This window comes from Ptychodera flava, chromosome 20 (assembly GCF_041260155.1).
Source record: "Ptychodera flava strain L36383 chromosome 20, AS_Pfla_20210202, whole genome shotgun sequence".
In the NCBI taxonomy this organism is placed as follows: Eukaryota; Metazoa; Hemichordata; class Enteropneusta; family Ptychoderidae; genus Ptychodera; species Ptychodera flava.
Window position 1 is genome coordinate 18,236,374 of NC_091947.1, and position 13,760 is coordinate 18,250,133.

The window sequence follows — 13,760 nt, forward strand, 5'->3', positions numbered from 1 at the left end:
TTGTAATCTTCGATGCGCGGCGGAATCGGCTGGTTGGGTTCGAAAAGTGACAATTCGCAATGCACGATGTAAAAGTGCGTCGTGTGTATCTACATACGCGTAAGTCTTGAAATAACTGTGAGAAAAGGGGGCTAATTCACAAACCTTAAAGCTTTTATCAAATTCAGGAATCTCTTATCGTATGCACGAAATTGTCACAAAGCCGAAGGGGGACAAAACCCATGAACGTGATCTCCACAGCGACTGTCTTTGGCTATGTTCCATTCACTCAATCCAATCGAAAAAAGACTTCAATTAGGATTCGTTTTCAAATCTTTCGAATAGTCACATCGCCAGACATTTTCAAAAGCCTTTTTGAAGACACTGTAATAAAGCGTCGCCAGACTACACGTATCATCGTATCCTCCATCAAAAAGAGTCGCAAAATACGAGTTTATCTAAATTAAATTAAAACCAGCAAATGATTTTCACGTTGCGATAATGCATGTTAAGCAACAACTTGCGAAGTGTTCCTTTGAAGTCTTTTTTTTTACCAGGTCATGTTTTTTTAATTGCTCAGTTCCTGACAACTATATGGATTAAATTTGATTAAAAAAAAATTCGTTCCCTCGGTAATTTGATTGCTTTGTGAACGCGTGTCGCGGAAATTCTCATAACGGTGACAGTGAGTGTCATTTCCAACTGGCTGCTTGGATACCGATAGAAGGACGCGACAAAAAAAAATCCGTGGTAGCTGTCGTTTCATTTACAACTGACAACAGGGACTGGTACTAACAAAACGTTTCTCATTCACCGATGAGAAGCCCTCGCGATCGCTCGGGACGCGGTGCGTTCGGTGGCGCTTATTAATGTGTTTATTGAAATCTTTAATCGGTCACGTGATCTCCTGATGGAAACGTCTCGCATTTATCAGGATGGAGGTGGAATAGTCGCTCCACAGTTGTTGTCCGTGTTCGTGTTTTTTTGGAACTGCTCTTGTTGCTCACGATTACGATGTGGATGTAAGGGTGGACAGTGTGCGTATCGAAAACTGAATATTGCGATCAATTTTACGATCCTATCAAAGCAACGCTAACATCGTGTAAGTACCGACCGCTTATTTTAGCGTCTATTATGTCTCTTCTGATCATTACTGAGTGCGTATGAAAATACTGTACCCTCAGTTGATAACTGATAAAAGATATTTTACGTCAGGTCTTCGGACTGAGCGGCTCGAGTCGCCCTTCACTTCACTCAGTAGACTTTGTGGAGATCATCAGCTTACTTGACGCTATGTTGGACAGCTCCATTTTATCCATACGTTGTTCAAACGGCAATTCACCTGTTAGAGTGCTATATCAAGCGGAATGTTCGTCGCCCTTTTAAGTTCGCGATCATACGTTTGCCATACTCTACAGCTACCGTGGACAGATACAGACACCTCTCGGTACACATTCACTGTCCCCGAGCCCACTGCAAATGTTACCAGATAATGCCGTCAACATCATTGCACCACACAACCTTTGAACTTACTGTGCATGCAGCTTAATGTATTGTAACTGTCACCGTTGCGATTGTTTCAGAGCAGTTGGTGTCTTGTCTGTGAAATTTATTCGAAATGCCTTTTTATCGAAATGAAGACAGTTTACTCCGCAGGTTACCGATGGCATTTTGGATACAGTAGTATGGTTTTCTACCACCGTAACCCCGGCGACTTCTTGCCTGTATGGGCACATTGGATTAAACACAGATGTCGAAAACTATGGAGAATTTATGAACCTTGAATGATTAAGAGATTATTAATTTCGTTTTGATATCATGTTTAGTTTATACACGTCTAGTTGTGAACATACCTTCGCGCTATTTATTATCCCTGGCGATAATTAACGAAGTCTTTAGTCAGCGACAGTCGGATTATCGTCACGGTCCGCTAACCGTTCGCGTTGCGTTTCTAATAGCTCATCTAGTTCTGTATGGAATGGCAGGCCATCTAATCGGTGCGCCATTGAACGCCCGACTCCTTGCTTTGTCATAGACTGAATTCTCTTTATTTATTAGATCTAATATTGTTTGTTTGTTTGTTTTTAGAAATCGTCACCGTCTCTAGAGGGATCTCACAAGCTGTATTGGAGTAAGATATGGCCGAGACAATCTCGCTCAGAGCCGTCATTTTCGCCTGCCTGCTCGCCGGTGAGTAAAGTCAAGTTCTCATGGCTAGAAACTTCATCAGAAGTTCTGTCGTTGATGATTAAAATATTTCTTACGCGAATAACTGCATATTGCAGCTGCGGTCGAATCACTACTCCCGTCATCTAAGAAACCCTGTATGTGGATGTGCGAACGTCAATTGGGTGATAGAACTCCAGGTGTTCAACGCTCCAGTTCATCACATCTTTTCACGGCGGCAGCATTTTTTTAATATAGACGTTGCGGAGCCGGAAATTGCAACGTTTTGTGGACCTTACTTTAACAACACTCAAAGTAATGATAGTCAGATATAGAAATTACTCTCGATCATTCCTTCATTCTCCCCTTATGCTCTAAAGCCAATGACTTTTTTATCAGGACGTCTTCAATACAGCGAGTCAAATTTGTAGGAAAATTGCCATTTAAAGTAATATTTACATACGAAAAGGTGACAGAATGCGACGACGTTCTGAAACGCAGTGGATGAAAATATAGGGGAGCAATTACTCACAGACACAATATCTTAAGTCATTCTTAAACGTCGAAACTTTGCTATAGCAACGGGTACCGGGATCAAAGTAGGAAGGATATACAAGGGGATACACACAGACAGACACACAGACAGACACAGACAGACAGACACAGACACAGACACACAGACACACAGACACACACACACACACACACACACACATATATATATATATATATAATATATATAGATTTAAGAATATATATGTAATATGTCTAATACTGACCGAGCATACTGGTTCATGGTATGGTTCAGTTATAATGCCCGGGCCCTCTCTTTTCTTCTTTATAGCTTAAACAAAATTATTGAAAAGTTAAGACTTGAGACTGTTCCTAAGTTGTGTTATAATATCACAAATCACTTGAAATATTACGGACCACAAAGCAGTTGTTTACTCCCCGCTTTTTGTTTCCCTTCTCTTCTCCTGAAGGTGTGTGGGGTTCATTGATAGAGCATAGACTGCAGAAAGACATATTTGACGGGTACAACAAACACATTCGTCCAGTAGTTCAGTACAACCAGACGCTCATATTGGAATTCGGCCTGTCGATCACACAAATCCTTGACGTGGTAAGTTTAGTAAACTAGTTTCCAAAGTTTCATCAATGGCTGGGGGTCTCAAAGTGAAAAATATTCGTCAAAAGTAGCATGACGTGAGTCAAAATAATCTTCAGTATAGAAAAAGTGAAACTTCCTCCATTAGAACGAAAAAACAATCATTTCAATGGCTGCTAATAGTTGTAAGCCTATACAATGTTTCCAATGACCTTGCGCCCTCGTCATCGGCACAATGGTTTTAGAATAAGAACTACAACGTTGACAGATATACGGTTGTGCATCGTAAAATAACACAAGGGTGCGTAATATGTAATTCAATCATGGTCTTCGAAGACGAAGGAAAACAAAGCCCTTCGTAAAACTAGACTGAGAATATATGTAAAACCCTAAAACATAAAGCTGTTGCATGCAGCGTTGAAATTATTCACAGCTGAAAGGAACTGTTACGACGTTTTCTGATTCCGTGAATCATCGCAGTATAATCTGATATTAGCATCTTAAAACACTTCAATGGCAGTAGATACGTCTGAAAATTGTTTGCTAAACTTTGAATAATATTTCATATTTTATTTTGCAAATATAGTCCGTATCAAATAAAGTTATAGATTACTACTGCTTTCGGACGTTTTGTAGCGGTGAACTATATCTGCTTGCCCGTCGCTATTTTTTTGAGTGCACACATCGTACACATTCATTTTCTGGCCGTAGGTGCACACATATAACATTTTTTCCAGGGAGGCAGGTAACAGACGACAGCCGTGTCTTTTGCGCGCGAAAGGGAAGCGTGCTGAAATGCATGATGCGCGGTGCTTGTATGAGCCCGCGCGAGCGCGTACGCCGATGTCTTTCTTTTGGAGAGAGACTGATGATGTATGAGAACCTGTGTATAAGGCCATCACCTCCCAGCTTCAGGGCAAGCATAAGTATATAGACCGCCACTTCAGGGTGACAGAATTCCCGTTAGTAGGGTAACAAGAGGTATTCAGGAAAAAGTACAAAACCCGAACACCAAAACTCCTGTCGTCCTGTTCCTATCATCGAAATCGCTCCTAGCCGCTACCATCGTCAGTTGTCGTATTCCCTGTTTCACAATGAATCACTTCAAATTACCGCTGGTGATGGAGTAAATTTTGTAAGAATCTTAGACACGTAGATAACCGGGAAACAAACATTGTAAGTGATTTTTTTCGAAAAGAAACATTATTCTTCACTCTTTATCCTCAATTAAGCTGAATATTAATGAACAGATAAAGAAACAAACGAAAAAACAGACAGAAAGACAAAAACAAACAACATCTGATATAAATAAATAAATAAATAAATAAATAAATAAATAAATAAATAAATAAATAAATAAATAAATGGTATTCAAAGCTAACATTTTGTAAGCAGGCAAAGTTTGCTACAACGGAGAAAAAAGTTGTAAAATTCCGTCGGTTCTCTTCCTCAAAGCAACATTCGGTTTGGCTTTGGAAATAGGTGTACAAGAATGACCAGCGATGAAGACGATACGCATTATCGTCACCAGTCGAGTGAAGAAGAAAGATAATGAGAAAAGCTTACTGCTGTAGGCAACCAAAAAGCCATGCATATTTATTAGAGAAGACTTCCTATCACAGAGAGACGAGAGAGAGAACTTCGCCAGCAACACTGGAGGTCATTGGACAAACGAAACCGATATCTGTATCACGCACGATATGAAACTTCGACAAACTCGACCCGAAAGCCGAGTCGAAATCGATTCCCCACGAGCGGGAAACGATCTCGAACATAAACTGACATTTTATTCGTGTATTTTGTTCCCGCCTGTCGGCAAATAAATGGCGGGTCACCGTCACGCTCTGCTTCCATAATCTGTATCGTACGTGCTCGCTCTTCATACTACAGGGATGAAAATATCATCAGTCTTAAAAGGGTTTTGTTCATTTTATGTCTTGTAGTCAGGTGGGCTTTAGCAACAAAAACAGCGAGATCGTTACACGGATGACAAAAGTGCCAAATTGCTACAGAGGTTCACATATGTGTGTAGATCAATATTAGCTATTGCTCCAAAAGTTTTGGCCACAGGAAAGGCTCGATGACGTCATAAATTCAAAATGGCCGCCATTATAACGCTTAAAAATGGTAAAATAGAGTTTATTCAGCCAGTTTTCACTATTCTTGTAAATAAACTGACTCAAACATTCTCAATTATAAATAAAACATTGAATTGATGCAAATTAATTATTATGATGACGTCATAAAGCCAAAATGGCCGACTAAATTCAAAATGTCCGCCATAACATTGTCTAAAAATGTTAAAACACTGTTAATGAAGCCTTTTTTCAGCATTTTATCACCTGAACTGAAATGAACACCCCAAATTACAGACAAAACAGATAATTGATGCAAATTTATTATTGAGATGACGTCATAAACCAAAGTGGCGACCGAAGGTTACAAAATGGACAATTCAGAAGTTTACTATGCTTGGTACAATAGCCCGTTTACGTAGACGTTGACAAAATGATAGCATAAAAGTAATGTACAATTTGTATTAATATTCCATAAACTTAAAATAAAAGATAAATGTATCAAAACTTAGCCAATAAGTTCAACACAAGTAAAAGACTTTTATGAGATTATTGATTACTAAAAATTGTTTGTGTTTGAAAAATCGAATGGATATAAAGGAAATGAAGGCAACTTCACACACTGGTTCTACTTTGCTTGTGATACGGTATAGTGAGTAGATCAATGTGGTTTGGTGATAAGGGAAAATGGTGAGAAACCAGTGAATCGATAGTGCTTTGACCCTCGTAATGTGACCTTGGTCCCGGAAATAAGGTTTTATGTTGGTTATTCCTCCTAACGGCGTTTCGGGCCAAAGTGGGGCCCCTTCTTCAGTCACTTGAGTGGTTTTGTATTCCCACATGCTCATTTTAATGATAGCCATTGTTCATCAAAGAGAGATGCTAAAATCATTATGTTTTGGTCAGAATTTTGCGTGAATTGATGCTCAGACCGTTCATTTGTACTCTCCTTGTGTTTGAATTTTGCTTGAAGGAGGATATATTGTATGTTTTTCTTCCTTTTATACGTTATTATAGGTTTTCTGGAAAACCATGGCCAGCGTTTAATCGCCCTTCATAATTTTCCAGATTCTTATCACATTGTTTGATTAGGCTGGTTTTGATGAGGCTGTGCTGACTAGTATTTTGTTACATCATTACTTTTACTATTGTTGATGAAGGATGGCTGACGTTTTGTTACATTCTTTTTTATACAAGCTATGTCTTTCTTTTTGTAATCTCTTTGTTGAAGATTTTGCGTTGAGAAATTGACCTTTTTATAAAGTCCATATTGTTGTTGCATGTACATATCTGAGTAGTTCACCTTCAATGAAGCATTTGAAAGTTGGTGGCAGGTAAATATCGTCAGATGGTTTTGTATGGGATTTTGTGGATAGAATGTTCAATTATGAATTCCCAAGTTGAACGTAGAGTACAGGGTGTTGCACTCCTCGACAAATGTTCTGAATCTTAAAAGTGGATGTTCGATTCCTGTGTGAACCATGGACATGTCACCTTTTAAATTTCCATACGAATATTTGACCGGATTTGGGATTTAATATAACTTTCTCCGTTTCATGGTATATGATATCAGCTATTTCTGGTGAGCCCATACTGCGTCCATAGATTCGTTTGTATTTTTCTCAGTTGAAGTAAAATATGTTGCGTTTCAGAATAATCGACAGTTAAGGCTTTCATATACATTGATGGTGAGTTTTTGTATCATACCAGTTGGCAGTACTGTTTCAGAGTCCAACGCTACAATCGCTGCATATGGGGCTTCATTTTTGGCATGTTTTTCTACATTGATACCACGTCTAATGTTACCAGAATAGAGTTTGCTTGTTTTTTTCAATCGGTTCTAACTAGAGAATAAAGTTTTTTGTGTCCCTGGCATTTATAAGTCGTTTAGGACGATTGGTTTTATGACAAGGTCTAGAAATTCCGACATTTGTTTTATTGGGCTCGAGCAGCCATTTCTATTGAGACGTTGGGTGATGATTGTTTCTTCTGCTTTGGTTTTGTGTATTTTTGGCATGAGATACCATCGTGGCGTACAAATTATTCTACTTATGGAAATGGGGAAACTGTAAATCACCTCGTCAATGATTTTTTTATCGCAGATAAATGATTTCGTATACAATATCCACTGTATAGTCAATGTCGCCAAGTGTATTAGTGAACATTTTTCAATTCGCAGCTGTCTATAACTTTCTTTAATGTCATTTATCTTATTCACAATTGCTATGCCTCATCCTTTATTGATGGGTTTCATTAAGATTTGTTTGTTTTTAGACAGATTGTTCAGGGCAGTCTTTTCTGCCAGAGTCATATTCTTTCTGAAGTGGGTTGCGAATGGAATTTCCTCTATCGATCTAAGTTGCTTCGAGACAGTTTTACAATTTTTTGGTTTTCCGCGGTTACTACTGTTGAACATGTACTTATCTTAGAACAGATGCCTGATTGATTGATTGATTGTTTCTCAAGATATCGCACAATCCTATGATGCGAATAAATTTGTTGATATCTCATACAACAATTTTTCTAGACTCTCCGGAGTGGCAATAAATTTCAAGCCTTTTCTTAATGCTTTGATTAAGGTTTGGTTTGCAAGATTGTTGATGAATCTGAGAATCTTTCTGAGTTTTTATCTTTGTTTAACCTTCCATTTCTGCTTATGTTCTTCCTGGTATTTTTATGTATTTATGTTTTGGGTTTCCAAACAGCAAAACTCGTCTGGTCACGTTTTTTGCAGTTTCTTTCATCTTTGAATTCCTAACCAGTCTAGTAAGTGAACAACGAAAGGCAAAGACGCTTTTCATAAAATTCACGAAAGCTGCAAAAAAGTAAGCTAAGCTAGATTCAAAGAGCAAACAATAGTCTTCTTTTTGTTCATAAAACCCTGACCAAACGATCTTTTTCAGGCCGGCACATCCTCCAAAAAGAGAAATACAGTAACTGTAGCACAAAACTATGTCACCACTCATCGAGACATAAAAATCCAAGAAAATTCAAACGAAAAAGGCTTCTGAAACAAAGGAAGCAAAAGACCAAAATCACAAACATAAAACCTTTTTTCAGGGACCAAGGTCACATGACCAGGGTCAAGGCATGATTTATTCATCGGTTTCTCGCCATATTTTCGTTATCATGAAATCACATCACTATTGATTTACTCATTATAACGTAACACTTTCAAAGGTAGAACCTATGGGTAAAGATACCTTTATTTCCTTTATATTGGTTCAGTTTTTCAGACAGAGGTCATTGTTCAAATAAATAATTTCATAATAGTTTGTAATTTGTGTTGGGCTTATTGGCTAAGTTTTAGTACATTTATCATTTATTTTGAGCTTATGGATTATCAAGACAATTAGTAGATTACCTTTTAAGTATTATTTTGTCACGTAAATTGGCTATTTTACTAAGCACAGTGAACTTCATAATAGGTCATTTTGTAATTTTCGGTCGCCATTTTGCTTTTATGACGTCATCACAATAATGAATTTGTATCAGTTATATGTTTTGTCTATAGTTTGGAGTGTTAATTTCAATACAGGTGATAAAATGCTGGAAACAGGCTTAATTAACAGTATTTGAACATTATCAGACGATAATATGGGGGATATTTTGAATTTGGTCAGCCATTTTGGCTTTATGACGTCATCATAATAATTGATTTGCATCAATTTTATGTTGTATTTGTAATTTGGGATGTTTGTGTCGGTTTATTCAAAAAATATTGAAAACTGCCTGAATTAGACGTATTTTACAATGTTTAAGCGTTATAATGGCGGCCATTTTGAATTTAGGACGTCATCGAGCCTTTCCGGTGGCCAAAATTTTTGGAGCAATAGCTAATATTGATCTACACATATATGCGAACATCTGTAGCAAATTTGGCACTTTTGTCATCCGTGTAACGATATTTTTGTTAAGCCACTTTATCTCTTGCATATCATTGCACGTTCGGAAAAAGGTCTCAACTGCAGCAATTCGCCGCTTCAGTTCCTCTTTGGCTGTTATCGCTATTGCCCCACAAAGGAATGAAACTCCCAGTTGATACTTTTTAAATATTCAATAACATTCTGTGAGATAAGAAACAATATCTCGTGGGTCTCGGGCATTCTAAACCGAGTGACGTCATACTCAACAGACCGTCGCGGAAGCTTACTCAAGTTGAACACGTCCGTGTATTGCTACAGGCTAAAGGTTACTTTGTAATTTGACAGTAGGTTTGGAATTACTCTGAAAAAAATTAAGTGTGGCGCATGTGCTTTTCGCTGATGAAACAACGACCCTTACTTGCATTTGCTACGCCTGTAATCTTGCACAATTACAGGCAATTGCAAGTCTATATTCACAGACTTGTGTGTTAAAATTCTTTCCTCAATGATTAAGATTAAAGCCCCAAAAGCTGCTAAAAATGTGTAATAAATACGATCTCAAAACATCCTGTTTTCCTAGAATTTTCTTTGAATAAGGCCGATTAAAGACTGAAAAAGTATATAACACTGTCATAAGTGTCGCAAGTGATATGTAAATTCAAACTATTTTAACATCATTTTAGATTTCCCGCCATTTTCAAAAACTAATCATATGGCAGAGAAAATAAAGATTACAATAACAAAGTTTTGGCCATCGTGTGCTGTGCGCTCAAGTAAATGGCATCATGCTTGTTTCTTTTATGATCACTTTGTGTATGTGCAGGAAATACTGCATTTTTGTACTTTTCCGTTGGGCGCCATTATATGACTGCGGAACCCATCTATTATTTAACCTGTTAAAACGTGTAGGCATCGTCCAAATCAGTGAGCAGTGATACTTCGATATACATAGTGACGTCCTTTAGTTAGCTTAATATTAAACGGACCAACTTTGGTTTGAAATTAAAATAATGAAAATGATGCATAAAATTCGCAGCTATTGGGGCTTTAGTGCGAACGGTGATTTCATTTGGACGCGGAAAAAAATAAAACTAGTGGGTCTGATTAATGGTGATTGGAAAATCTTTACCAGATGCGTCACCTCCGTTAGCGTGTTGCAGTCGTGACTTTTATTGTTTGTCTCGGCACTTGTTGATAAAGTTGGTCCACGATGACAGCAGCGAGTTTATGAACTGCCGTAGGTTGATAAAGCAAGCCGCGTAACATCGCGTTATTCATGACTTAATTCGTCAGGTAAACCTCATTCATCTTACTGTATGTCATATTCCAATTGGAGAAATGTCGCGCTTGTTGCCCGAAGAACAGTCACCCACGTTATCAAGTGGCGATGCATGACGATAGAAACAATAGGCCATAAGCCCCGTGTTGTTTGTCACAAAAATTAGATCAATCTACCTAAATGAGAAATGATACTTCTGCAGATAACTACCTTCATACACATTCTGAGCTGTTTTCGATTCTACAACAGCTCTCAAATTGTTATGGAAGGACCTAGGTTTGAGCGTCTTGTCCACTTCCGTGTTAATAAACCTCGGGGGCGATATCTCTCGGAGAAATAAGATGATAGGAATTCTCAGGTCTTGAGAGTCTGGTTAGCAATTCTGTGTTAGGATCATTTACTGTTGCACTCCGTCATGAATCCATATAGCCCATAAGGAAAATGTTTTGAAGTTTTAATCTCTAGGTGTTTTTTTGTCCAATTTTTGTTCACAGCATGAGAAGAAACAGGTTGTTATAACAAGTTGCTGGGCAGAACAGGTTCGTACCGATGGACAGTGTTGTTGTCGTTGTTTTTTTCTTGCAGTTTCCTGCCTTAAGGTAGTATGCGCCACGAAAGTGAAAGACTAAAAACTTTTGCTCAAACTTTCCCGAACGAATCATTTAACCATTCTCTTACCAAATCAACAATAACAATCGGGGTTCACAGTGCAAAGTTTTAAACAAGCTAAACAAATTACTCAACATTTTGCGATATTTGAAATTCAAAATGGCCGCTATCCTTAACTATATGGGAAAATAATAAAGTTTTCGATTTTCGAAAACTTAAGACGATGAAAGGTTTTCTTTCTCCAAGTTTAAAATGAGCCCCTTCAAGTGGAAGGTCAGAAAAGAATTGTAGAAATTTGACAGTCCAGCTACCTGTCCCCGAGGCGCGTTCTACCTTAAGCTGAGAATTAAAGGTGTATTGTCGGTAGAAAATGATGAAATATTCGCATTTTGTGCAAAAATATTTTGAAGCCCTGACAGATTTCTCGCAATTATACACCGATGTCATGGGTTTGACATGTTGATTGGGCGCAGTGCATGCATTATCCAACGCATGAAAAGATCGGATCTTCTTTTTTTTCAACAGAAACCGCCCACCTGGGACAGGACTCTAAATCATATGGCACATTCAGAGTTATTTTGTTGCAAATCACTGTCCACGGACTGAGTGCTGAGGCAATCAAATTCAGTTATCTCCCAAATCAATGTGAGCTTTTTGTACATGCGATCAAAAGTGTGATGGTATTATCTTTCTGATCAACAAATCCAACTGAACGTGACATCCATATATACAGCGGGCTCACTTTGTCACTACATGCAATCAAATATGGCCGACTCTTGGTCGTTTTACAGGCCTTAACACCTGTTCTTCCGAAAGTTGAGAGCGAGCAGATGCTACGAATACCAACTTGCAAAATTTTCTTTCCCCCGCCGGTTTTTATTGAAAGCCATTATTCTTGTGCACGATGCAAAACAAGTTTTGGTTTGCATCTGAACTGCGTCCCATACTGTAAGGTATCAATTTCAAATTCCTGATAACGGCGCCAATTTAAACATGCACAATCAAAAATGCTTCTTCTGGTATTTCTAACTCTATGAAAATGAACTTAAGGTGTTCACGAACTGCTAGTTAAGCTTTGCAGTTTAAAATTCCACCATTGTTCATCAAAGTATGTTTGTAGAAGGTGTTATTTAAGGGGGGGGCCGGGGAGACGTTGAATATTAACTATCCTTTACGAATTTCTTGTACTGTAAATACTACACCATCTTCAGTGTTCAATGTCAAAGTTGTACCCTTTACGATGCAATACTTTGACTTATTTTTGCAAACTAGACTCCATAGTAACCATGATATGCTATATGTCCGAAGATGATTTTGATGCAATAATTATCGTTAATTTGCATGCCCATTTCATTCATTGGTAAATGTGTTACTCCAAACTACACGTTAATGCATATCAAGTGTGGCGTAGAATGCGATCAGAGCGTCAGAAAGGCCTTATTCATTTAATCTCTGCCATAATGTACCAGATTCTCGTTAACAACAACTCTTAGTGATTTAATGGCACCGCACAAAAGACAGTGATATAAAGTAGCATAATATAGTAATGAGAGTTTAGATCGTTAAAGTAATGGGTTCCTTTATCTATCTATCTATCTATCTATCTATCTATCTATCTATCTATCTATCTATCTATCTAATCTATCGAGCTATCGATCTATCTATCTGTCTGTCAATTATCTATGTTAAAGTAAATGTGTTTCCTTTATCTCTCTCTCTCTCTCTCTCTCTCTCTCTCTCTCTCTCTCTCTCTCTCTATATATATATATATATATATATATATATATATAGAGAGAGAGAGAGAGAGAGAGAGAGAGAGAGAGAGAGAGAGAGAGAGAGAGATCACAAATGAGTACGATTTTTTGTCAAGTGCCACCGCCATTAATTGTCTTACTGCTATTTCATCTTTGCTCATAGATCTGGCACGATTATCGTTTAGAGTGGGACCCGTCTAACTACAGCGAGATGGATTTTGTTGTGGTGCCCAGTGAATGGGTTTGGAAGCCAGATGTTGTTCTTGAAAACAGGTGCGAATTTCTACCTTTATTTTAGGGTACTCCGTGTTGCAAGCGAAGTGTCTACCCCGGAAGTGACGATTTGCCTCGTTGATATTAACACACATACAATGAAATGTATTCTAATTTCTGTTTTGCATTCAAATAATTACTTACACGTGTAGTGAATCTCATGGTAAGTTTTGATAGCTGAGACATTTTGGAGGACACAAGAAACAGCAAAATATATGCTTGTCTCTATCACATTACCACAGCGCTGATCGCAACAGTAGATTTTTACTGATAAGATAGTATATATGTATGTATGTATGTATGTATGTATGTATGTATGTATGTATGTATGTATGTATGTATGTATGTATGTATGTATGTATGTTTTGTGTACATATTGGTAGGACAATATGATATGGATAATTAACTGATTGATATATCTATGTATGTACGAATAGATGGGAGGCTAGATGAAAATGCGTTCGGGATGGATAAGCGCATAGACGAACAGATTGACGAATGCATGCTTGGTAACATAGGTCTAACATTGTTTCAGTCTTTACATGATAGTCACAATAGTGAAAATGCCATCAAATTTACACAAGATCCGACACTACGATACATCGTTTTAGCTTGGCTTGTAATATTACGTGGCGTGATGAGAAAATTGTA

At 37.8% G+C, this 13,760-nt stretch overlaps 1 protein-coding gene across 2 annotated transcripts in view; it reads left to right on the forward strand.

Moving 5' to 3' along the window:
• Positions 1 to 13,760, forward strand: part of LOC139120215 (neuronal acetylcholine receptor subunit alpha-3-like) — a 69,385-nt gene that overhangs the window by 44,636 nt on the left and 10,989 nt on the right. The window contains exons 1-5 of one of the 2 annotated variants that reach the window (XM_070684414.1): positions 653 to 1,081; positions 2,068 to 2,169; positions 3,129 to 3,268; positions 10,968 to 11,012; positions 13,000 to 13,109. In XM_070684414.1, coding sequence (XP_070540515.1) covers positions 2,118 to 2,169; positions 3,129 to 3,268; positions 10,968 to 11,012; positions 13,000 to 13,109 — 347 coding nt within the window. In that variant the 5' untranslated portion in view covers positions 653 to 1,081; positions 2,068 to 2,117. Of the gene's footprint in view, positions 1 to 652; positions 1,082 to 2,067; positions 2,170 to 3,128; positions 3,269 to 10,967; positions 11,013 to 12,999; positions 13,110 to 13,760 lie in introns of those variants that run through there. The other variant, XM_070684415.1, reaches the window with a different exon arrangement.